Source organism: Pelophylax lessonae, assembly GCF_965119305.1.
Source record: "Pelophylax lessonae genome assembly, chromosome: 1".
NCBI lineage: Eukaryota > Metazoa > Chordata > Amphibia > Anura > Ranidae > Pelophylax > Pelophylax lessonae.
This window is the reverse complement of record NC_138768.1, coordinates 275,624,752-275,651,263: the sequence shown is the minus strand read 5'-3', so window position 1 is coordinate 275,651,263 and position 26,512 is coordinate 275,624,752. Positions and strand designations below refer to the sequence as shown.

The following is a 26,512-nucleotide window of genomic DNA, read 5'->3' as shown; positions in this document are numbered from 1 at the left end:
ATTTTTTTTTTTATAATCAAAAAAATGCTTTTGTAAGACAGCTGCACAAATACTGTGTGACATAAAGTATTGTAACAATCTCCATTTTATTCTTTAACCACTTTACGTCTAGCCACGTAGGCCTACGTCGGCTGAGATTGCGTGGTTGTACTGGGATTGATGCCTCTGGCTAGAGGCATCATCCCGATACCGTTTTTTAGAACCGGCAGTCAGCTTTCCGGCGGTAATGACCGATGTGGCTCGGGAGCCGCTCGATCGTTACCCCGGTGAGCGGGAGGGGACGTCCCCCCCCTCCCACCGCCTTCCGCGGCTTTGCCCGGGTCTCCCGTCCCACCGGGAGCCCCGAGCACCCAGCCGACACGTCCGCCGGCTGGATGGAGTCCCGATCAAAGCCAGAAGCGTCTATGATGTCACGTCCGGGCTACTCTGCTGCTAAAGGCGGCAGATTTAAAAATTGACAGTATTCAAAAATGCAGTTTTCGGCGTTTTGAATACATGGAAGTGCAGTGGAGGGGTCTGGGGTCTTTTAGACACTCGATCCCTCCATAAAGAGTACCTGTCACTGCATATTGCTGTCACAAGGGATGTTTACATTGCTTGTGACAGCAATAAAAGTGATCAGATTTTTTTTTTTTTTTAAAAAACTGTTAAAATTAAAAAATAAAATAAAATAAATAGGAAAAAAAAATTATTTAGCTGCCCCCGTCGCTGGTAGCTTGTGCACGAAAGAAAACGTATATGGAAGTTGCGCCGCAAATGGAATCGCTGTTCAAACCACACATGTGAGGTATCGCCGAGATCGCCAGAGCGAGAGCAATAATGAAAAAAAAAGAGCTACACTCTAACTCTAAACTGGTAACCGTTAAAAAATTTTAAAGCGTCGCCTATGGAGATTTTTATTGACTAGTTTGTCGCCATTCCTCGGTTGTGCGCAATTTTAAACCGTAACACACGTAACACGTTGGGTATCTATTTACTCTGTGTGACATCATCTTTCACAATATACAAAATAATGGGCTAACTTTACTGTTTAGTTTTTTTAAATGCAGTGAAATGTAATTTTTCCCAAAAAATGGCTTTTGAAAGACCGCTGCGCAAATACCGCATGACAAAAAATATTGTGATGACCGCCATTTTATTCTCCAGAGTCTTTGCTAAAAAAAAATATATAAAATGTTTGGGGGGTTTTAAGTAGTTTTCTAGCAAAAAAAATACTGATTTTAACTTGTAAACAAAAAGTGTCAAAAATAGGCTTGGTGGTAAAGTGGCTAGTCTAGGGTATCTGCTAAAAAATATATATATAATGTTTGGGGGTTCTAAGTAATTTTCTAGCAAAAAAATACTGATTTTAATTTGTAAACAACAAGTGTTAGCAATAGGCCTGGTCCTTAACCACTTGCCGACTGCCTAACGCCGATCTATGTCGGCAGTCAGCCCCTCACAGGCAAAGTGACGTAGGGCTATGTCACTAGCTTGTGAGGGTTTAGGGAGCGAGCGTGCGCCGCCGGAGGCGCGCTCCCGCTCCCGCGTGGTCACGGACCCCCCCCCCGCGCGTGTGACCAGCGGACCCGATGTCCGCCGGTCACTCGGCGATCGGCGGGGGAGAGGGAGAATGTCAGGCAGCTTGTGTAAACAAGCTGCCTGTCATTCTGCTCGCTGTAAAGACACTGATCACACGGATCTAGTATGTAGATCCATTGATCAGTGTCCTTACAGCTCAAGCCACAGCCAATCACAGTAGAAAGCACGCCCCTAGGGATACACACAGCCCCTCCCTCCCAAATAAAGTTAACCCCTTCACTACCAGTGTATTTTTACAGTAACAGTGCATATATATACCACTGATTACTGTAGAAATGTCACTGGTAACCCCAAAAGTGTCACAAATGTCAGTCAAGGGTCCGATCTGTCCGCCCCAATGTCGCAGTACCGCAAAAAAAATCGCAGATCGCCACCATTACGCGTTAAAAAAAAAAAACAACAAAAATGACAAAAATCTTTCCCTTTGTTAGTAAACGCGATAACTTTTGCGCAAACCAATCAAAATACGCTTTTTGCGATTTTTTTTACCAAACATAGGTAGCATAAAACAAATTGGCCGAAAATGTTAAAAAATTTTGATTTTTACATTTCTTTTTTGGGGAAATTTCATATAAAAAAATGTGAAAAATATTGCTATTTTTGCAAATTTGACGCTCTTTTTTTGTTTATAGCGCGTGATCAAAAAATCGCACGGGTGATCAAATACCACCAAAAGAAAGCTCTGTTTGTGGGAAAAAAAGGACGCCAAATTTATTTAGGTACAGCGTCGCACGACCGCGCAATTGTCCGTTAAACTCACGCAGTGCCGAATCGCAAAATACCCCCTGGTCGGAATGGGGGTAAAATCTTCCGGGGCTTAAGTGGTTAAATGGTTAATGAAATATGCAAAGTTCCGCCTTTGAAAACACGTGCAATGTGTTTACAACTTGTACGTGATACGTGCTTTACGCATCTGGGTGGGTGTGGCTATCTCGGAACGTCATCGACAGGCGGACCAACGCGCTGACGTCATCCAGAGCGGCCGTCCTCCCGGTGTGTACGGGCAGAGTAGAGCAGACATGTACCGTGGGATGACGGTCGTGTGGCGCGCATGGCGGCCGCTTCATTCAGGTGAGCACGGAGTGAATACCGAGTGAATAATGTGACCTTGTGCTGACCGCTGGAGCCCGGCTGACCTGTGTCTTGTATGTCTCCACAGCTTCTCGCTGCCTGCACACCGTCTACCAGAGCGCCGAGCTGCCTGATACACACCGAATGCTGCGGGAAACATGCCGGGAGTTCGCTGAGAGAGAGCTGCAGCCTATAGCCGCCCAGCTGGACAGAGAGCACCGCTTCCCCCTGGATCAGGTGTGCTACAGGCCTGGCAATGTCACCTCAGTCCCTCCCCCCCTCTATACCCTTTCACCCAGAGACAGGCTAAGTGCTGGTATGCCTATTACTCTGGATTCTGGCATCACTACAGGCTGGTCACATTACAAAGAGAAGCAATCACGATGACCTTCTACATACTCACTCCAGCCTTCAGGAATCCACTCCAATAAAGTTTGATTAATGGGCCCCTGCAGTGTCATGCCATTGTACCCCATACTAGCACATTGTGGCAGACTTTCCTGTCAAGCAGAGCACTGTGCTGTCTCTGCGCCAGGTGCTGCCATCTTTACCTGTTCTTTTTTGGCTTGGCCATTTGAATGGCCATGTCGATGCTGTGCTTGCACACGGGAGTCACTATTGTGGCACAGCGCTCTCTGCATTGATGGAGCACTGTGTGTGCACAGTGATGTGATTGGTTCTTGAGGAATATCTTCTAAACCAGGGGTCCCCAACATCCGGGCTGCGGACCGGTAGCAGGTATGTTGATGGGCGGGCTGTGCAGCGGGAGGTGAGTGGTGACTGCGGTCCAACAGGACTATCACAGACCTTGATTGTCGCTCACCTCCTGCTGTGTCACTGAGCCCATGTGTCTTCTCCCGGGTCCCCCTGCCGCCGATGTTAACCTGTCAGGGCAGGGGCAGGAGAAGATGCAGAGCGGGAGACTTTCATATTTACAAGCAGGTAATCACCCACTTGTTAACATAAGTTTTGGTTTCCACGTTTCATCAAGATCTGCAGCTTCTCCGGTCCACTGCCCTGCTGACAGTTTAACATTGGTGGCAGGGATGGGGGGTGACCTGGGAGAAAACACATGGCTGAATTTGCCTCTACCCTGCCACAGGTAGGACTGTACAGATGAGGCAGTGAGAAAGGGGAGTGGAACATTACTTCAAGGGGCACTGTGATGGGGGCTGTGATGGTAAGGGATACTGTGACAGGGGGGCTGTGATGGTAAGGGATACTGTGACAGGGGGGCTGTGATGGTAAGGGATACTGTGACAGGGGGGCTGTGACGGTAATAGGCACTGTGACAGGGGGGCTGTGACGGTAAGGGGCACTGTGACAGGGGCACTGTGACGGCAGGGGGGGCTGTGACGGCAAGGGGCACTGTGAGAGGGGGGCTGGGATGGCCAGGGGGGCTGGTATGGCAAGGGGATTGCTGTGTAAAGGAACACGACAATCATTAGTGTTCCTGTTACTGGGCAGTCTCCATTTATATTACCATGTCCCTTTTACTGAGCAGTCCCCCGGTACATTAATGTAAAGGGGACTGAAATATAAAGGGGCACTGTGATATAAAAGGGGGGCTGTGATGTAAAAGGGAATGGAGGACACTGTGGAACTGCTTTAACCACTTCCGGACCGCCTAACGACTATATATGTCATTTAAGTATAAATAAGTATCACAAAACAATTCAGTTAATAAATATTAATGTGATCCTCTGCGCTTCGGGATTGCAGGTAAAACCTGGATATGATGGTATGGTAAAACAATTGCTGCTACTTCAGAAGCAAAATAAACAAAATAAAATTCATCAAAAAAGAACTGGTTCTTTAACTAGAATTTCAGTAGCGCAGGGATGGTGATAACCTCCTATCATGTATAATGAACCACAAGTATACCAAATAGGTCAGATAAAGTGCATAAGTTGCATCAATAAATACTACTACTGAAATTCTAGTTAAAGAACCAGTTCTTTTTTTGATGAATTTTATTTGTTTATATATGTCATTTGTTTAAAGCTAAATACCGGAGTCTGCTGCCATACCCCAGTATTTTTTTTTTTAAACTGAGGGCGGTTAGCTTTCAGGTAAAGGTGGTCCCAGCAGCAGATTCGCTGCGGATCACCCTTCCAGTGCGGCGGAAGAGGTGCCCCCCTCTCTCTGAGTCCTGGCCATTTCTCCCGCTTACTGGGGCCTGCTGGCAGCGAGGTAAACGATCCGGTGTTCCGTGAGAAATGCCTACCCTCGTCACTTCCTGTGAGGAACAGCTGAGCAGCGCAGCAGTGCGCATGCTCACAGCCCCGGATACGTAATGGAACAGCTGAGGAGCTGACTAGTGCGCATGCACGGAGGGTATGAAATGATCACGGCAGTGTGTGTAACGCGGCGGGTACATTAAAACAGCTGTGCTGCAATATGAGTCATCTCCACTCCTGTCCCTGTGACTTCCCTGATCTTGGCTAGTGAATATAAAAGCGGCGGGGTGTATGAAATCCAAATGAACGGAGATCTCGGCTCCGTGAATTCTTTTCATACACCCGCCGCCGCTTTTATATTTACTAGCCCAGATCAGGGAAGTGACAGGGATAGGAGTGGAGATGATTCATATTTCAGCCGAGCTATTTTAATGTAACTGCCGTGATCATTTCATACCCTCCGTGCATGCGCACTAGTCAGCTCCTCAGCTGTTCAATGACATGGTGACGTAGGTGCACCGAAAGTGACGAGGGTATGCATTTCTCACGAGTAGGTTTTTCTCACGGAACACCGGTCCCGGATCTTCTTAGACAGGAAGTCGAGTGAGGGCAAGCTGGCCCTCACTCGAGTCTATGGTCTTGGAGGACCAGAGCAACGTCAAACGTCGCTGCCTTGCAACCGGTTTAAAGGTCCTTTTTATTTATTTTTTTTATTTTCTTTTTTTTTTTTGCGGGACTGCGACATTGCGGTGGACAGATCGCACCCCTAACTTGACTTTTTTGACACATTTGGGGGTACCAGTGACATTACTACAGTAATCAGTGCTATAAATATGCACTGTTACTGTAAAAATGACACTGGCAGGAAAGGGGTTAACTTTATTGGTGATCAAGGGGTTAAGTGTGTCACTAGGGGTGTGATTCTATGATTCTAACTGTTAGGGGGCGTGGCTAGTGAAGTAATCACAAAGACATACGATCCTACATAGCGGGATCGCATAGCCTCTGTCATTACTTCAGGGAGAATGACAGATGGCTGTGTTTACATCAGCCGTCTGTCTTTCTCCCTCTCCTGAGCGAGATCGCGGGTGGCCGGCGGACATCGGAGCCGCCGTGCACTCGCTCTAGGTCCCCAGGGAACAGGCTCGTGGGTGAGCGACGTAGGTCTACGTCACTTTGCCCAGCAGCGGCAGACTGCCGCAGTACATCCTCGTTAAGCGGTCGGCAAGTGATTAAAAAAATAAATTTCCAATTGTAACATCTCATGTACTCGGGGACTGGTTTTAGAAGCGCTGTAGCTTTTGTCCCCATATTCGTTATTCCTGGTGGAGTCAGAACTGTTAAAATGGACTTGATTGCATTATGTATTACAGATAACAGGTCTGCTTTCATTTTTAGGCATCACAATGCAGTGCTAAAGCCCCGTACACACGTACCGATTGTCGGCCGAAAAGATTCGGCCGACGACCGATCGGCCGATTGTAGGCTTGTTAGTATGATGCTTCCGACAGCGCACTTTCGGCCGAACAAAATCTGTCGTGCAAGCATTAAAATTTTTGTATGCCGACACCAGAACGGCCGATTGTTCGCCAGTCAGTACAGATTTCGGCCGACAGACAGCAGATTTGCAAGACGGGCATGCTCAGAAAAGAAAAAACACAGGGAAAGTTAACCATCACATGACATCACTTCTGCAGTCGGCGGACAAAATTTGTGTGCAGTCTTTTGCACTTTTTAGCGGACAGGACAGCCCGGGGACAAAAGGCGGCCGATCGGTCGGCAGACGATCGGTACGTGTGTACGGGGCTTAAGTGAATGCGTTGCCAAGTATCCTGTGTTTTACCTAGGGATGCACCGAGATGAAAATTTTGGGCCGAAACCGAAAATGCAGGATGCCCTTGGCCGAAAACCGAAAATGACTTTTTTCCCCCAAATAATTTTAAAATAGATAGAAGAGTGGCATACACCAAAAACAGGCAGGCGTACACCTGTCGCTGCCACCCTGTCACAGTATATGTACTGTGACGGGTTGGCAAGTGGTTAATTTAATTACCAATGGTATTTCTATTATGCAGCATGAGGGGGTTAATGTATTGCCACTGCTGGTCACTCATCTATTAGTGACCGACCAGTGGCAGTTAAATAACCCCTTTGTGCTGCATTAGTGCAACCAGTATCAGTGTTAATTAACACTGGTTGCACTGATACTGGTTGCACTAATGCAGCACAAAGGGGTTAATTAACTGCGACTGGTCGGGCACTAATGCATCAGTGACCAGCAGTGGCAATACATTAACCCCCTCATGCTGCATAATACTAATACCATTGGTAAGCTGCCTCAGCTAACCCCCCCCCCCCCCACTGCCTCAGCATCCCCCTCGGCAGTACACCCCCCCCCCCCCTCTGCCTCAGCGTCCCTCCCCATCCCAACGATTCAATCTCCTTACTGTCACTCTGCTGAGTGCTCCTCCGGTGTCCTTCATTCAAAAGACGCGCCTCTGGCCGGCCGCCCGCCTCCCGGTGATGTCACTACTAGTACGATATGTGTATGAATGAAGTGACACACCGGGCCGGAGGGTGGGCGAGCGTCCGCTAATAGCTGTAACTATGTGAGCTTCACTTCCCTGACAGCGGCACGATGAGCATGAATGAACTGACACTCCGGGTGGGAGGGCGGGGGAAGAGCGGCCGCTAATGACTATAACTATGTGAGCGCTTCACTTCCCTGTCAGAGGAGATATCCACATGACAGGGAAGTGAAGCTCACATAGTTATAGCTATTAACGGCCGCTCCTCCCGCCCGGTGTGTCAGTTCATTCATGCACATTGTGCCGCTGACAGGGAAGTGAAGTGAAGCACACATAGTTACAGCTATTAGCGGCCGCTCGCTCCCGCCCGGTGTGTCACTTCATTCATACACAGATCGTAGTAGTAGGGACATCATTGAGAAGCGGGCGGCCGGCCAGAGGCAGGACTTTTTAAACCTGCGCTGCGCCCTCCTCCCTTCTCACGGCGGCCATTAATTTCGGCATTTTAACCCATTATCGGCCGAAATGGGATAGGCCCATTTTCGGCCGATAATTTCGGTGCATCCCTAGTTTTACCTAATATGCCCTTTTTGCCTTGGGTGTCAGGAAGTGCTTGTTGTGCCATAGGAACACATGCAGTGTTAATTGGGCCTTCACTTTATAATTTATATTTCTCTAGGTCCGACAAATGGGGCAGATGGGATTGCTGGCTGTGGATGTCCCAGAGGAGCTGGGTGGAGCAGGTCTTGATTACTTGGCTTATTCAATTGCTGTGGAAGAAATCAGCCGTGGATGTGCATCTACTGGGGTCATCATGAGTGTCAATAATGTAAGAGTATAAAATAATTCCATTTAAACTGGGACAAATTAAAATTGAATATTATAAAAATTGATTGTACATGTGCACATTGAAGAGGTAATAAACCCTAAACAAAAAATTGTAATATATTGCAACTTACCAGTCACTAGATGTGGTGCATGCATTAGTTTGTTTTCCTTTTTCTTCACTACCCCCCTCCCCCCTTTTCTCTGCTTTCACCTAGTAATCTAGCCAGTAACACACATCTTGTAATATAGAGCCCCTACTCTAGATGAAGGAACACAGGGGGCACCTCCATTGTCAGTCTGGGGGGGGGGGAGGGAGTGCTAGAGGTACTAGCAGATTCAGATACATTCAGATACACTAACAAACGGAAGCGGGCTTCCAGTTAACACTTTATAAGCAGTTAGTTTTCTTTTTGGATAAAGGTTTTAAATAAGAGCTGATCATTATAAGCACCCCTGTCAGTGGTAAACAGTTTGTCTTAACCCCCTAACTTCTACATCTGCCGGACAGCTTGTTCTTTTGAAAAACTGACTTGTTCACCAGGTGAACATAAAGGAATAATCAGTGCAGCCATTACATTTAATAATTTGAAAGCTGCAATATAATGTTTGCTTTTGGGTTTAGTACTGCTTTTAAAGTATTACTAAGGGCTTGTAGATTGAGTGGGGAGGATTAGAACCCCTGTCAGGTTTTAATTCTTAATCTATCCAGTATGAACTAAAATGTTTATGCTTTATAGTTGGCATTAGGGGTTTGTGTTTTGCAAATTCAGTGGAGAAAATGTACAGAAACGCAGGATTGTTGCTATTAGCAAATAATCAAGATTTAAATTTCCCTGTGCTTATATGTGCAATTGGTTTGTGGTACTTTGATGTATATAGGAGTCTGTTGCATACCTAGAGGTTATAGTTACTTTCGTTTATTTAGACCAAGGTGGCCCAAACAAAATATTTATATTACGTGCTTGCTGTCAGCGCTGTATAAGGCTCCGTTCACATGTAGGCGTTTTGGGGAGTTTTTCTGCTCTAGGATCAGCTCTCAAAACGCCCAACAAGACAAATCCTATTAATTTCAATGGCCTCTGTTCACATCTGAGTGTTTTGACGCTGTGAGCAAAACGCCCAACGCTCAAAGTACATGAGCTTCTTTTTGGGCAGATTACAGGCGTTTTCCATTGGTCTCTATTCAATCTAAAAACGCCTGTAAATCGCGATAAAAATCGCGGTAAAATCAAGTTAAAAAACGCGCAGGTGTGAATGTAGCCTAAACGATATGTAGCATCAGCTACATACAGTAGTTTGAGGACTTCCTATCCGGTTCCTAGAACAAAATTAAGTCTGGCTGAGAGCCATTAACAATAGGTCTTCTAGTTATTTAAATGAATACAAGACTTCCTCTGAATGACTGAGGTAGGGCAGTAGGTGGATCACGAACTCCACCTCAGCGAACCAGATGAAGCCTTGTATTTATTTTTACAAGGCTTCCTGTCAAAAGCTGAGTAGTGCTCAGTCTGACCAGATTTTGTTCTGGGGATGGGAAGTCCTTGTACCACTACTGGAACAGAGTTGTATACTGTATACAGCTGATGCTTCATACAGTTTATACAGTGCTGACAGCGGATGCATTTCCTAGTAATAGTTTGGGCTACATTGACCCAAAGAAACTATTTCACGTAGATGTGAACCAACTATTTCTTAGAAGAATAAACCAGTGTTGTTATTGTTTTCCTTAGTCTCTTTATTTAGGGCCAATCCTGAAAAATGCAACAGAAGAGCAGAAAAGGAAGTGGATTACTCCATATTGCAGTGGAGATAAGATTGGCTGCTTTGCGCTGAGTGAACCAGGTATGTGAAATTATTGTATGAGAACAAATCTTTAGGCACTTCCTTGGTCTTTACTAACAGCCATGTTGGTGAAAAAAAATGTAGGCGGTGGTTGGTCCACTTGAAGGAAAAAAAATGGCAATTAAAAAAAAAAAAAAAAAAAGAACATAGCATATACAGTTGCAAAAGGGGTAATGGTCTGGTTTCTTCCAGAGCACTCCTCCATCCCTAAATATGAATCAAAACAAGAAAAATGGCCCGTGGGACTTTATATGAGGTCGTGCTCAGTGGCTGGAATTAATGACATGCACAGTATATGAATAAAAACAGCAAAACATTTAATTGCATTATACACAAACATGGCAATATATGCTCAAAAACACATGATATAGCTCAAAGGCTCAAATATGAATGGCATATGACATGAATGATACATTTACAACTTTTTGATATGCATCTTGGTGTGTCCTCTTGATGAAAAATACCATAATTGATACAGTTAGAATGTACATTGTAGTCTGACGCGTTTCGGGAGCAACATCTCCCTTCCTCAGAGACCAATACGTTCAAGGTATCTCTATGGAAAATAATATGTTAAAGTCTACAGTAGGTATGGAATTGGAATAGAATTCTCCTTCCCTTCCTCCCCATCCCCCCCTAGCCTTCCTCCCCCTTCCCCTTTCCCTCTTCCCCATTCCTTCCTTTTCCCCTCCCTCTCCCGCCTTTCCCTTCCTTCCCCCCCTCCCGCCTTTCCCTTTCCCCCCCCTCTCCCCTTTCCTTTCCCTTCCTTCCCATCCCTCAATTCCTTCCTCCCTTTCTCCTTCTTTCCCTTTCCTTCCCCCTCCCCCCACTTTCCTCACCCCCACTTGGTCACTTCCCTCTCCTCACATATCTATTACACCACCCCTTCCTACTTATAATATCACATATGCCTTTCAATTATTGGTAGCCTACACGCTACACCTTGAACACTTTGTTATATATACACAATAGGTATGGAAGGACCCCCTTCACACACACACTTGCCTGCCATGGACCCCCCCTCTCTGGCTGCTGTCATATTGGGACCCTTCAGTTCCCGGGTTAGACGAGATGCACCGCTGCCATACAGGAGTGTATTTTCTGCTATTTGAGCTCCGTTGAGTTGTGAGTATACAGTACTCCCTTTAGCTCCCATTTCTTGATTGAACTCTATTCCAATTCCATACCTACTGTAGACTTTAACATATTATTATTTTCCATAGAGATACCTTGAACGTATTGGTCTCTGAGGAAGGGAGATGTTGCTCCCGAAACGCGTCAGACTACAATGTACATTCTAACTGTATCAATTATGGTATTTTTCATCAAGAGGACACACCAAGATGCATATCAAAAAGTTGTAAATGTATCATTCATGTCATATGCCATTCATATTTGAGCCTTTGAGCTATATCATGTGTTTTTGAGCATATATTGCCATGTTTGTGTATAATGCAATTAAATGTTTTGCTGTTTTTATTCATATACTGTGCATGTCATTAATTCCAGCCACTGAGCACGACCTCATATAAAGTCCCACGGGCCATTTTTCTTGTTTTAGCATATACAGTTGCTACACAAGTCATATTGTAATTGAATGTTGGTAAAACAACCTTTCCTTTTTCAATTTGCAGACCTGTAATTTTCACGTAAAATGCAATATGGCAACCTGGAGGCATTCTGTTAACATAAATGTTATTTCCTGCTTGGATGATTGACTTACTGATTTTCACAGAAGTCTGCACTAAGATACAAGTCATATTTTAGGCATCATCTGCAGCAAGAATTACATTTTTTAATAAATATTCCTAAAGGGATTGAGATGCTGTCACATTCCACATTGGAACCCCTCAAGTGCAGCAGTTGATTGACCATTATAAAATCACTCCCATTTGCATTCATTTTGCATATGGACACAAACCGCTATTTCTTTAGAATAACAAAAGGTAGAAATCTGCAACGTTTGTTAAAATCTTCACTCAGAGAGGAACTTTTTTTTTTTTTCTCAAAAGTTGAGTAAAGCCTTGTACACACTATCAGAATATCGGACACATTTTCGTCCATTTTTTTTGTTGCATGCAAGTCTCATATGGAAAGTAAAGAGGTTACTTTCATATAAAAATTCTCGTACGACAGAATTCAACTTCAGAAGTGATGTCGTGTTGAATTGTTTTGTATGTGTTCTTTGTTTCCGAGCATGCGTAATCTTGCTCTTATGATTTTTTTTCTGACGAAAACTTTACTAATTGAATTTTATAGCCTGCATATCCAGCTTTTGTTGTACAAAAATTCGTAATCGGTTGTCGAAAGCACTATACTAACAATCCGAAAATCGTCAGATCATTCATCAGATGAAATTTTACTTCCGATTTTTCTTATCGTGTGTGCAGGCCTTTACTCTTTAATGTTGGTAGTATTGTTCGTGCCATCTTGGTAATGATTTATCTGACAAGTGTACTGTGTGCGCTGCTAATGATCATACCATGCAACACAAGCGAGGAAGAAGAATGAGGCTACAGACAAACTGGAGAGTCCAACCAGCAGTGTGTATACGAAAAAAATGACCTGTCACAGAGATCAAATCAAAATGCCACAATAAATAAAAAATAAAGCACAAAATATTTGGTTTCACCAAAGGTTCCCAAGTATCCTGCCTATCTTACTAACATAGTTGTCCTCTATAGGTAACGGCAGCGATGCTGGAGCAGCAAGCACAGTTGCCAGGCTGGATGGGGATCACTGGGTGCTAAATGGGACTAAATCCTGGATCACAAATGCATGGGATGCTTCTGCAACTGTTGTCTTTGCAACAACAGACAAGTCCTTGAAACACAAGGTATGTCCTCCAATTGCTTTATGACAGAGGCAGGCTTTTTATTCCAAAAAAATATATATACATATCCTTTCTATGTATATCTCCCTTCTATCTTAAAACAATCACTGTAATTAGAGCTAATCCTTTACATAATGCATGTGTCCTGAAAGATGGTACTTATAGAAAGTCATAGGGCAGTAATAGCATGTTACCCATTGATTCAGTTTTTATTTATTTTTTTAAAGACCGGGCTCTAATGCAAACATTTACAGTGGCTATAGAAAAGAATCCTAGTTAATTCCACAGAAAAGTGATCTGGTGCCTGCTGGAAAGATAATGGTAGAATGACACAGCCTCATGTGTCCTAGCTGCTTCAGAACCTCTCCATGGGGAGGAGAGCCAGTAACTAAGAACAACAATATATAGCGCACGAGCACTAAACGGACATTTTTTTAGGTTGAGTGGAGCCCAAAGATGATTGTCCATAAGGACTGTAAATGACAGGCAGTATCTCCATAATTAGTCAAAAAAGCCAGTGTTTATTGTGGAAAAACACTTAAAGGGAAATAATTGGATCAATAAAACAAGATGGAAGCCTTCAAAAGAACCTACTTAGTCACTGTGGCTTTGTGTGCATCCTTTCCAGCAGTGGAGATGGTTTGTCCACTGGTGCCGATGTGAGGGTAGGAACTGATACACGGCTCTGGCTGAGGGACACATGGGATCTGCCGGTGGAGCCAGAGCGGCTGATGGACCAGTACCGGAAGTCAGATGGAAGGAAGCCGCGTTGAGTTCCACATCCGTGGAAAGCACTGGACGACCAGAAGATGACGGCGCATGGTGATAACGTCAATCGCCACGCCAGAAAGCAGAGAAGCCATTGGGGACCAGAAGGCAATGAAGGGCAAACCAAGAAGAGTTGGTCCCGTCACTATGGTAACATGTTTTGCGTGCCTGTGCCTTATCAAGCCACCCTTGATGAGGCGCAGGCGCGCAAAACATGTTGCCTTTGTGACTGGAGCAACTCTTCTCAGCTTGCCCTCCATTGCTTCCTGTTCCCTGACGGCTTCTCTGCTTCCTGGCGTAGTGATTGACGTAATCACCATGTGCCCTATCCTCTTCAGGTCATCTTTGGGCTCCACTCCACTTTGGACAATCAGCTTTGGGCTCCACTCCACCTACAAGCCTGTCCGTTTAGCGCTCTTGTGCTCTGTTGTGGTTCATAGAAAAGAATTGCCCTCCTTTTTAAAACGAATCACATTTTATTGCTTTACAGGCTGAAATGAAGACACTGTTTTTTGTTTTATCTATTTGGTATTCACTTAGTGCAACTTATAACGCCCAAGTGAAATGTATAACACCAACATGTCAGAAAAAAATAAACCAAATTCAAAAACTGTATCACTGAGTTGGAAAAGGATCACCCCCTCCTAAAAATGACTTGTAACTCAGTCAGGAGTAGCTAATCACTTTCTAAATGGCACGCAAAGACATTTGACTTCCAGCTGTGATCACCTGTGCTCATTTTGATTAGCTCTGCATGAAAAGAGCTTTCCTGGAGCATTTTAGTCCCCGATAGTGCGACTAAAGCAAACAATCAACTATGGGTGGCAAGGCACTGTCAAAAGATCTCTGGGATAAAGTTGTGGACAGGCACAAGTCAGGAGATGGATACAAAAAAAAAAAAATTATCAATGCCTAGAAGCACAGTGAATTGTATTATTAAGAAGTGGAAGATATTTGGTACAACACAGACCCTCCCTGGACAAGGACATTGCTCCAGACTGGATGAACGAGCCAGGAGGAAACTGGTCAGAGACTCTACCAAGCGGCCTACAGCAACTCCGAAGCATTTGCAGGAATTTATGACAGTGGTCATTGTGTGCATGTGACAACAGCATCACAAATTCTCCACAAATGTGGCTTGTATGGGAGGGTTGCAAGAAAAAAAAAAAACATTCAAGAAAGGCCAAATGCAGTCACGACTGAGCTTTGCCAAATCACACCTTGAAGATTCTGAGGCCACATGGAAAAGGTGTTATGGTGAGATGAGACTAAAAAGGAATTGTTTGGCAGAAATCCAATAGAGCTCACCATCCATATAACACCATTCCTACAGTAAAGCATGGAGGTGGTAATATCCTGTTATGGGGGTGTTTTCTCTGCAGCAGGGACTGTGCACTTGTCAGGATAGAAGAAAAATGGATGGAGCAAAATACCATCAAATTCTTGAGGAAAATCTGCTGCCCTCTGCCAGAAAGTTGTCAATGGGAAGAAGGTTTACCTTCCAACATGACAATGACCCAAAGCACACAGCAAAAATGCCCACACAGTGGTTGAAGGGGAAAAGGGTGAATGTCCTTGCATGGCCTAATCAGAGCCTGGACTTGAAACCCATTTTTAAATCTGTGGAATGACTTGAAGACTACAGTCCACAAACGGCCACTATCAAATTTAGAGACATATTCCAAAAGACGAAAGGCTGTAATTAAAGGTGGTTCAACAAAATTCTGACACAGAGGGGTGATCTTTTTTCCAATGTCGTGATTCTGTTTGAATTAAAAAAAATAGAAAAAAATCTGACATGTTGGTGTTATAGCTTTCATTTGGATGTTATTTAGTAGCACTGAGTAAATACAGCTGGATAAAACAAAAGCAGTGTCTGTCTTCATTTCACCTGCAAAGCAACAAAACAATTATTTTTTCTATATATAATATATATATATATATATATATATATATATATATATATACACACAGTATATCTATCCACTGTAAATTGGCACCCAATGTTTTGAGGCCTTTCTATTGTATGTAGAAGCATATGTACCTGTTAGTTTTGGGCTGCTACATTCATTTTTCCATCCCTACTTTATTCACTTTATTTTTTCAATAATTAAACATATAAAGTATAAATTAGCAGTTTAACTCCTGAAAGTGAACTTTGAAAATAAAAATGAACCTACAGTGAAAGCCTATTCCTTATGCCTATTTCTGCTCCAATTGGATAAAACTTTTCTTCAATAGAACACCTCCATATCCCCACAGTTTGGGCAGTTTGATGGTTTTCTTGTTGAGCTAGATGGCCCATATAGCTGCAGATTTGACCATCCACATTTATGGCCAAGTCTGATTTGATATGGGCAATTAGCACAGCTGTTACTAATACTCTTTTTATATATTTGTATGAAAGCCAGCAATAGAATAGTATCACTGCTTTGTTTTGCAGGGTATTAGTGCCTTTTTGGTTGAGATGCCATCACCAGGTCTTTCACTTGGGAAGAAGGAAGATAAGCTGGGGATCAGGGCTTCCTCCACAGCAAATTTAATATTTGAAGATTGCAGAATACCACGTGAGAATCTTCTTGGAAAACCCGGAATGGGCTTCAAAATTGCCATGGTGACTGTAACAGGTTATTGGCTACATGTCAGTCTGTGCACACTGCTTTTCTTACTTTTTTTTTTTTTTTTTTGTTTTTTAGCAAACTTTGGATGCTGGCCGGATTGGCATTGCATCTCAAGCCCTGGGCATTGCTCAGGCAGCTCTTGACTGTGCAGTAGACTATGCAGAGAAGAGAATTGCATTTGGAGCACCTATCACCAAATTGCAAGCTATACAGGTAAGAAGCTTCACATAGAAAATAATGTTCAATTAAATATACATCTTGTTTATGTTAATGTATTTTTTTTTTTTTTTTTCTCTATGAACATTTTAGTTTAAGTTGGCAGACATGTCCCTTGCTTTAGAAAGTGCCAGACTCCTCACATGGAGAGCTGCAATGCTAAAGGATAACAAGAAACTTTATACTAAGGTGAGCTTTGACATCTACAAAACTCAGTGCTAGGATGACTGATTGTTCTTTTTATTCATTTATTTTATGTATTTGTTTTAGGAGGCAGCAATGGCCAAACTAGCAGCATCAGAGGCTGCAACATGGATTTCCCATCAGGTACCTTTTTATTTATCCGGGGACCTCTTTAGGGGGCAGTGCTGTGAAATGTACAGATCTACTGTATAACATTAGGGACTATTAAAAAAAAAAAAAAAAAAACGTAGTATAGAAATGCAAGCTAAAGATAAAAAGCCCATGGAAAGGGATGTTGCCGTACATTGTAGTACTGAGTCAGGGCCGGTGCTTCCACTAGGCAAACTAGGCAGCCGCCTAGGGCGCATTGCCACCTAGGGGCGCAGCCACGAGTCAGCACTCACTCTCCGTCATGAATGATCCTTGTGAGCTGAGGGGGGGGCTGGCAGTGGGGGAGGAAGAAGGGACAGAGGAAGATGCCAGGTGTCTGGGGCAGTGGCAGAACTACCTGGCCCTGGCTTTCCACCATTGTTGGGGGAGCCCCAAGGGGCAGGAAAGGAGCCCACCGGAGTGCTACCTGCATAGTGATCCTCTTCGTCTGGACCTGAGCGGCCTAAACCCTGGGTGAGAAGTGACTCTCTACACTGAGCTGGTGGGCAGCCGTTCATTTTCCTAGATCGGTATTAAGCAGGGAGTGGAGGAGAGCTGAACCTGAGCCTGAGCTCGGCACTGTAGGACGGCACCTTTACTGGAGCTCAAGCGACGAGGCACCGGAATGGTCTAAGGATGTTTGGTGATGAAGGAGGTGCGGAGCTCTCTGACTGCTGCTTCTCCCTCCAACAGGAGACGGTTGGAGAGGAGCGTCCTGGGAGAAGAAATAAGCAGGATCACGGTGAAGGAGGGCAGAGTACAGGCCACTCTCTTCATACTGCAGGGGATCAGGGTCCCTGGGTGTGACATGGAGGATCCCTGGTGTGAAAGAGAATTGGGGTCACCAGGTGTGCCATGGGGAATCGGAGCCACCAGGTGTGACATGGGGGAGAGGGGTCACAAGTGTAACAGGGGTTCGGGATCACCAGGTGTGCCATGAGGAATTGGGATCCCTGGGTGTGCCATGGGGGATTGAGCTCCCCAGGTGTGACATGGAGGAACATTAGGGTCCCCAGGTGTGACATGGAGAAACATTAGGGTCCCCGGGTATGACATGGAGGAACATCAGGGACCCCTGATGTGACATAGAGGAACATTGGGGTAACTGGGTATGACAGCATGACATGGAGGAACATAGGGGTCCCTGGGTATGACATGGAAGAACATCAGGGTCAGTGGGTATGACAGCCGTATATGGAGGAATATTGGGGTCCCAGGATGGGACATGGAAAAACATCAGGGTCCCTGGGTGTGACATAGGGGGACATCAGGGTCCCCAGGTGTGACATGGAGGAATATGGGGGGGTCACTGGGTATGACAGCATTACATGGAGGAACCATCAGATCAGGGTCACTGGATATGACATAGAGCAGTTTTTAACCCCTTCCCTTTTTATTTATTTTTTTGTTGGGGGGCGCAAGTAGCTGATCTTGCCTAGGGCGCAAAACAATCTAGCACCGGCCCTGTACTGAGTACATCTAAACCCCAGCAGGAAAGTTTTTCTGCAGAGTTGACAAATCCCTTCTGTGAGAGCTGCAGAATTCATCTAGTTTTTAGAATCTAGACAATGCTTTCATCTAGTCTTGCATACATATACAGCATAATCTGCATTTTTTTTTTTTTATATAAAGAATATCTCAAAGTGTAAGCATCCTATCGGTTTAATTTTTTAGCAGCCAATTATGTGCAGAACTGACATATTGCTGATTTTTGTATTGCTCATCTTTTTAGGCTATTCAAATCCTTGGAGGGATGGGATATGTGACTGAGATGCCAGCTGAACGTCACTACAGAGATGCTCGAATCACAGAGATCTATGAAGGCACTAGTGAAATACAGAGACTGGTGATAGCCAACCAATTACTGAAGGAATACCAGCAATAATATACTGCCCTATGAATGACTCGCCAAAGCCTTAATTCTGAATATTACTACAGGGAGAGTAAAAAAAAAAAACACTTTAATGGTTGCAATGAACAAATCATCACAAAGTGACCAGTGGAAGAACTTTGCACAAATGCGATTTGTAAAATTGTTGTTCTGTTTTAGAAAGGCTTTTTTACATTTTTTAAATTGATTTGTCTTGCGTATGGAATAACATATAAGCTATTATACTTTGCCCAGCATTCTTTTTATAGACTGATCTAAAATTTCTCTGGTCTAAAATATAACCTACAGTGAAGAAGCATATCCAAGCTCCCTAGGGTGGAACACAAGATACTCTGAAGAGCCAGACATGAACTATAAAACACTGCTGTCGATAATGAACTAGTGCAGGCATGGGTGGGGGGATGAATTTGGATTTGTGTGGAACAAACTTTATTTTCAGTGTCTCTCAGTGTACTTCGCTGCTGCATAGGGCCTGTAATGCCTACAGTAAAACACCCAATAACTTGACCCACTCGAACCATATTTCAGACTGCCTTTAGTAAAGAGGTAATATTGCCCTTTCTTTCCCTATTAACTCTAACCTTGGGGACACTCTATTTCTCGATGGTCATCCAGGACCTGGTGTCTGCATTAGTAAGATACTCAGATAAATAATGTGCCCTACATTTTATGAAACACAAAATCTACTGAGCTTTCCAGATTTGGCCCATTTGAAACAAACTTTAACCCTCCTCTTGTGTTAGGGTCAAAACTGACCCGTTTTCAGGTTTTGAATGTCTATAAGTATCACATAAATTTGTTTATTGCATCAAGATTTTTTTACTTTGTCAGGAACCTCTATTTAAACAATGTAATAGAAAAATAATCCTTTTCACTAAATTATAAAATACTGTGGTGAAAATTAAGTTGTTCATGGTGTTAGGGTCAATTCTGACCCAGTTATAATATAGGATTTTAGGACACTAATAAGTGCCAAAACTGAAATCATAAACACTCTCTCTGCTTAGTAACAGTGACAGCCAATCCCCTCTCAACCCTGTGAGCTGTAGTTAGGGAGGGGGCTATCTCTTTTCCTGCTTGTCTGCTTCTCTAAATAAAGTGAAGAAACATAGGACAAATTCATTTCAGAGTTGCTGACTTTATTTTACCATTTTTTCAATTTGACAATGAGAGGTATGCTATCAAAAGAAAGGTCTAGGGGACACACCAAAAATATTAAAACCAATCTTTTCAAGGATAAAGAAGCCTAACAAGGTAACCAAGAGGTAAGAAACAAATTTGATGATAAATAATTATTCAGAGGGTATTTTATGGCTGATTTAAAACACGGGTCAAAACTGACCCTAACATCATGGATAGTAACGGAATTCTAACATAAGAGGAGGGTTAATGGCATCCTAGTCTTAGTCTGTAGGGTTCATTATAGACTTGGCCCATCCTTTGCAGCTATAACAGCTTCAACTCTTCTGGAAAGCCTGTCCACAAGGTTTAGGAGTGTGTCTATGGGAATGTTTGACCATTCTTCCAGAAGTGCACTTCTGAGGTCAGGCACTGATGTTGAATGAGAAGGCCTGGCTTGCAGACTCCTCTCTAATTCATCCCAAAGGTATTCTTTTGGGTTGAGGTCAGGACTGTGCAGGCTGGTCAAGTTCCTCCACCCCAAACTCGCTCATCCATTGGCTTTATGGACCTTGCCTTTCCTAAACCTTGTAGACAGCCTTCCCAGAAGAGTTGAAGCTGTTATAGCGGCAAAGTGTAGGCCAACTTAATATTGAACCCTATGAACTAAGACTGGGATTCCATTTAAAGTTCATATGTGTGTAAAGGTAGGTGTACCAATACTTTTGTTAATATAATGTATGTGGAGTCATCCTTTTAGGGGTTTAGGCTCTTTCACACTTGTGCAACTTGTCATGCAACTTTGGACATCAGAGTTGCACGACATGTTGTTCCCCTTGTTTTCCAATGATACCCATTCATATATTCGCAACCTAAAGTTGCAGCAACTTCAAAGTAGTTCATGCACTACTATGCTCCAACTTTCATGCAACTTGAGGACCATAGACGTCAATGTTAACCCGCAGTTGCATTAAAGTCATACCTGAATGTTATACAATGCAATTTGTGTCCAACAGTTGTCCATTAAAACTGGTAAAAGCCAAAGTCGTATCCAAGTTTCACCCTTCCAAAGTTACACTCCAAAGTAGTCTGCGCAACTTTGGAGTTGTACAAGTGTCAACGGGGCCTTAAACATACTTACATTTGTAATCTTGGCTTGTAAATGCCAGTCTGAAAGAAATTGTGGGGTTGATTTACTAAGACTGGAGAATGCGAAATCTGGTGCAGATGTACATGGTAGGCAATCGGCTTCTAACTTCAGCTTGTGCAATTAAGCTTTGACAAAAAAAAAATCTGGAAGCTGATTGGATTCCATGCAGAAGATTTTGCACTGTCCAGTTTTAAATCAACTCCTGTCTTTCGCAAGCTTAGAAGCACTTAAATGACACCTCAATACTGCAGCAAGAGCTCCTCCTGCAAACACAAATATGAGTAAGTAAATAGAAAATGTGATGAATGCAGCTTTGCTGAGCAACCTCTTGTGTTCTATTTAGCTAAAATTTCACTTAAAAACAAGTTGAAGCAGAACTAAAGTTACATTAGTAAAAATTGCCAGTCGATAAGCTTTTATGGAAAAAAAAAAAGGCTCAATATGCATCTTCTGGCTTAAAATGTTCTATCCCTGCTAGGTAACAATTTCTGCCTGATTGTATACTGACCACCATGCAAGCACAATTTTTAGTATACAGCCCCAGCAACGGTCATCTGTGGGTGGCTAATGAGGAAGAGGAACTATACTGTACTCCAGAGAAGACTGTGAAAATATGCAGCAGGAATTGCAGACACCACATTTTATGGGCAGCCACCTAATTTTCTTTGAGGAAGGATTAGAACCCCTGTCTGGTTTTAAAGGTCATTAGGGCACCATTAGCAAGACTCACTTTTAGCCCAGATTCACACTGAGGCCGTTTTTAAATTGTGCGAGTTCAGCTAAACTTATTCAAGCTGGCATTTCAGTCCGACTTCAGGGGCGATTTCACAGGCATTAATGTGGATTACTGCACAGATGTCTATAGATATCAACCCCACCCCAATCGCCAAAGTAGTACAGAAACTACTTTTGGAAATCGGTGCAGCGCGTCAAAGTCGGCGTCGCACTGGTTCTGATGGTGCCATTGCCGGCAATTTGGTCCAATTTGACATGTCAAATCGGATCTATGTGAACGTGGGCTTAAAGCTGAAGTGTAATGTATGCATACTTAAGCTTGACAATGCGGTTTGCCCTAAACCCCTATTTCAAAGGTAGGAAAGAGCAAAATTAAACCTCTAATAGGTGTGATAGAATGGCTGATTTTATCATCACGGACCCACAGAGCTAATAGGCTTTTTATAGGTAGAAACAGAACTATCAGTGGACAAGAAAGAAGTCTCAACAAAACTGATATTGGCCATGATGGTTGAACATATAGTATATCATCAGTATAACGAGCACTATCAGAATGCAATGTGCTTCAAACAGATTTAACAACAGGTAATCATCAGTGGTCTTTGGACTGTTTACTGTTCAATTTGAACAGTACTTGCAGTGGAGTTGATTGCCTTTGAGATAAATCTAAAACACGCGGTACACCGATCAGTCTTGGACAGCTGAACTCTGTGTGATTGGTTATAATAAGCAGCCACTGTTGATTTAATAGTCTATGCTCTGCACTACAGTGAGGTCAGGCCTCCTGACATCACTGTCTAGGTAATTATTCATAGTCACAAAGTCTTTAAAGCAGTATGAAACCCAAAAGCAAACATTTTATTGCAGCTTACCAATTTATACATGTGGTATCTGCTTTAGCTCTCTTTTCCTGGCGCAGCATGGCAGCATACACTTGGGTTGTGGCTCCGCCCCACAACCTGATAGGACTGGCTAACTATAAATCAAAGACAGACCCGGCTCGCAGCATTCTCCTTTTTGTCCTCACCTGATCAGGACTGGAGTCGTGAGGTATCCCTTACCATTTATCACCCCAGCCAGGTTTAGCCTTTCCTGGGTGGAAGTCCTTCCTGTACAGTCTCTAAATGAGCTATATGGTTGAAGCCCCATTCTGGTGATCTGGGGGGCATAGTTCCGCCTCTCCTGCGTGGAAATCCTTCCTGTACAGCCTCTACACGAGCTATATGATTGGAGCCCCATTCTAGCGAAGCAGGCCTGTCAAATAAAGCTTTAAACAAGCTTTGACATAGGTGACAGCATTTTCCCTTTGTTTTCCATATGCTTTTCACCTTTTTTGTGGGCATTTGCCATTTCAAAGATGGCTGCAGCAGTGCAAGTATACTCTGAGCGTGAAAGACAGGAAGTGATGCGGCTCCTGTGGCCTGTTTCCTGGCTAGCCCTTTTCCAAGATGGCAATCTGAGCATGCTCAGGCATTGATATCATCACTAATGGCAAAATGTGATAGTCTTAAATGGTTTTATGGAATTTTTGGGCAACACACGGTGGAGCTTTCTACTCATCCATGCTGGATTGCTTATGTGGTCATTGTTTGCAGGTATGTTTTCCCATGTTATTGCATTCACCTGGGATTCGACTTTTTTCTTCTCAGTGTTGCTCTAGGATCACTGTGCTGTTTATGGCATTTTACCTTGGCTGTTCCTATTACCTTCTCAATGCTTGCTCTGGGATCACTGTGTCATGCTTTTTCCTTTCAGTCTGTTGCTTTGCTCGGTTTCTTTGGGGAACACTGCCCAGTCAGACCACCCATTGCTTTTTAAGGTATAGGGATTAGGTAAGTAGTGAAGATTGAGGAAAAAATTAGCTAATATCTACAGCCCTGCAATGTCAAGACAAGTCGCCATCTAAGAACAGACATCCAGGCAATTTTGATCAAGGTCATCATTTCGCCACTTATCATTGCTTCCTGTTTACAAACATCACAGGCTACCAGCCCTTATAGTTGCTGCATTTGTGGTGGAGAGTCATTGCCTGCCAAGTTAATATGTCAAGTCTGCCTGGAACAAGCAGGATACAGCCCTGCAAGGACCTCAAGATGGAGGGAGCTTTCTAAAAGACAGAACATTTACCATTTAGGCGCAGACATCCAGGCAACGTTGATAAAGGTCATGATCTCGCAATTCATTATTATTGCTCCCCGTTTACAAACACCACAGATTACCAGCCCTAATGGTTGCGACGTTTGTGATGGAAAGTCATTGCCTGACAAGCTAGTATGTCATGTCTGCTTGAAAGTTGCGACAACTGACAAAGAAGGGGATGTCTGGAAAGTAGCCGCCTTGATTAAAGAATCGGCCAAGGAGTTGATACGTGAAGCCTGTACTTCCTAGTCGGTGGCTGAATTGCCTAGCACTTCCAACCAGAGCCAGTAGGTGGTGTCAAAATTGGAAAGCTTGTCGGAGGAAGGCATTAAAGGGGCCACAGGCTTTGACGATTGCCCACAAGAGCCTTTTGCAAGGGCAGTTAAGGATGCAATTGCCTGGAGTGAAGTGGAGGAAACTCCCCACAAGGTTAGAAAGTACTCAACTGGAGAAGTTAATCCAGGAAGAATAGGAGTCAGAGAAAAAGGCCTGCATAAACAGGTTGTCAAAACTGTATACCCTGAAAAAGCTAAAGGTCAACCTGCTGCAGTCTCCTCCGATAGTGGATGCATCATTATTGCAGCTGGCAAGACATTTCACCTCGCGGTTATGTTCAAGGAGGCTCTAGTCTGAAAAAAAGACCCAGCTCTGAAGTGCTCCTACGTACTTTAGCATCTGCAGACCAGCAATAACCAGTCCAGGTGCTGAGTGAGTCTAATGAAAATGGTTTCATAATTATCAACCAGCTGCTGCACCTGCAGTACTCTGAGGAAAGTGGCAGGGTCTGCATCCCGTTAGACGTGATTTCCTATTGGGAGTATCTTAAAAAAAATTACATTTTTGTTGCAGTGTATCCCAAAAATCAAACTTTTATCTTCGTGCAGACTTCTGGGAAAATCAGTGACCTAATCACTCAAGCAGGAAATGTTTCAGGGGGGCATTCTGCACACATTCTGTGTACAGAACAACTCCAGATAGCCATATTGCCTTGCTTTTTACAGAAAATTACAGCCCTGCAGATTGAAAAAGAAAGTGGAGTTACCCTTTAAAGAAGTCCTTCTGGAGGAAGTGAAGAGAGACAAGGTGGTAACAGCTTTGTAAGAGCTGAAATTGGCGGGAGACTCTGCAGGAGATGTGTCAGTAGACGTCAATTGATGTTTTTCAAGAGCGGTGTTCCCTGCATTCATGACAAGGAGGGCATTATGGCTGAAGCCATGGTTAGCGGATCCCGCCCTAAAAATAAAACTGGTGCAAGATACCAGAAAACGGATCTAATCTATTTGGGAGTAGACAGGATACAGCCATCTCAAGGGTGACCACTAGCAGGTCAGGGTGAATATCATCTGACAAACAGAAAAAATCTGAAAGGGTCCAGCATACAAGCAGCAACTCCCAAGTAGATACAAGGAGGCAAACTCCTATGGACCGGGAAAAAGATTAATAAAGGAACTGGAGAAGTACTCAATCTTCATTGTTAAAGCCTTAAAAATCTAAGGCACCTGTCATAGGAGAACAGCGGAAGTCCTTTTAAGGGTGAACTCATCAAGGGGGTGCCTGTGTAAATCTTTGCAAAAACCCAGGTGGAAAATATTCAGGATCAGTGGGCCACATCAGCTATATTGGTGTGACATTGGTGGACGTTGTCCACCTTCTGATCTCTGCCAGCCAGGCTACCAAATTTGATGTGACAACTGTAAAATTCTGGTCCAATTTGTGGCTGGATTAAATGGAAAATAAGCAATTGTGAAGGTTCCAAATGCCCAGAGGAGATGAGGATTAGGTTCACTTCTGTTCCTAGCAAAAAAAAATAAAAAATCTAAATTGGGTAATTGTGTCCAGTGCTCAACTTGAAAAAACTCAACAAGCACAGGAAGTTGGAGTCGTGTAAGATAGAGAACCTCCAATCAATTCTATTATTGGTAAATCTGGGAGACTGGATGCTCTGTAGATTTATCAGACACCTACCTACTTGTCCCAATCCATCCTAAATTCCTCTACCAATTTCAGTGCTTCCCTCCGCGGTCTGTACACCTCTCCCAGGGCATTCACAAAGGACTTAAGCTGGATACACACTATACAACTTTTGTTGGTAGATTTCCTTTACATTTATCTTCAACTATGTAGTGCAAGGGCCTGCCTCATTGCATACAAATTGAAAGTGTTTAGGTCTGACCTCATATTATATGGTTTTGGTAAGTCTTAAAGAAAAAATCTAAAGAAAATTGTATAGTGTGTATCCAGCTTTACTGTCTGCAATAAGCGACAGAACAAAATTCAGTAGAACTTCCACAAGGGAAGATCTGTCCTCTGATAGAGTAAGTTTAAAGGTGATTTGGGAGTGAAGTCTCTTCCGGCAGAACAGTGCCTGAGTATCCTTGGTTCTTTGTAACTAACCAAATTGTTGTTTTCGAATGGAACATTATCATATCAGACCCCAGCCAGGGAGGTTGGGGGACGCATTTCAAAGAGCAGGCTGCTTAAGGTCAGGGGATGTTCAGCTTATGAGGCAAAGTATGCTCTCGAACTGAGCGTAGTGTTCAAAGTCCTTCTGTCTGTCACTCCTTTTACGAGAAAAGCAAGAGTTGTACTGTGCCTATACATCAGTGAAACAGTAGAATTCTTAGGCTGTCAGTGAAACTTTCTGTATAAATAATTGCAATTATACCATTTTGGCTTA

General features: G+C 43.6%; 1 protein-coding gene across 1 annotated transcript; it reads left to right on the top strand.

Annotated features, from left to right (window-relative positions):
* Positions 1–2,503: 2,503 nt before the first annotated feature.
* Positions 2,504–18,745, top strand: ACADS (acyl-CoA dehydrogenase short chain). The gene is made up of 10 exons (XM_082254796.1): positions 2,504–2,652; positions 2,741–2,889; positions 8,040–8,189; positions 9,919–10,030; positions 12,715–12,866; positions 16,075–16,245; positions 16,328–16,465; positions 16,562–16,657; positions 16,739–16,795; positions 18,534–18,745. Exons 1-10 carry the CDS (start codon positions 2,601–2,603, stop codon positions 18,684–18,686), a joined length of 1,230 nt encoding a protein of 409 aa, XP_082110922.1. The 5' UTR covers positions 2,504–2,600; the 3' UTR covers positions 18,687–18,745.
* Positions 18,746–26,512: the final 7,767 nt, after the last annotated feature.

Bases quoted from the DNA above. Each gene is read 5' to 3' on its own strand.
- ACADS (XM_082254796.1), top strand. From the start codon at position 2,601: ATGTACCGTGGGATGACGGTCGTGTGGCGCGCATGGCGGCCGCTTCAT. The intron at 2,653-2,740 runs GTGAGCACGGAG...ATGTCTCCACAG, and splicing joins ATGGCGGCCGCTTCATTCAG to CTTCTCGCTGCCTGCACACC. The intron at 10,031-12,714 runs GTATGTGAAATT...TGTCCTCTATAG, and splicing joins CTTTGCGCTGAGTGAACCAG to GTAACGGCAGCGATGCTGGA.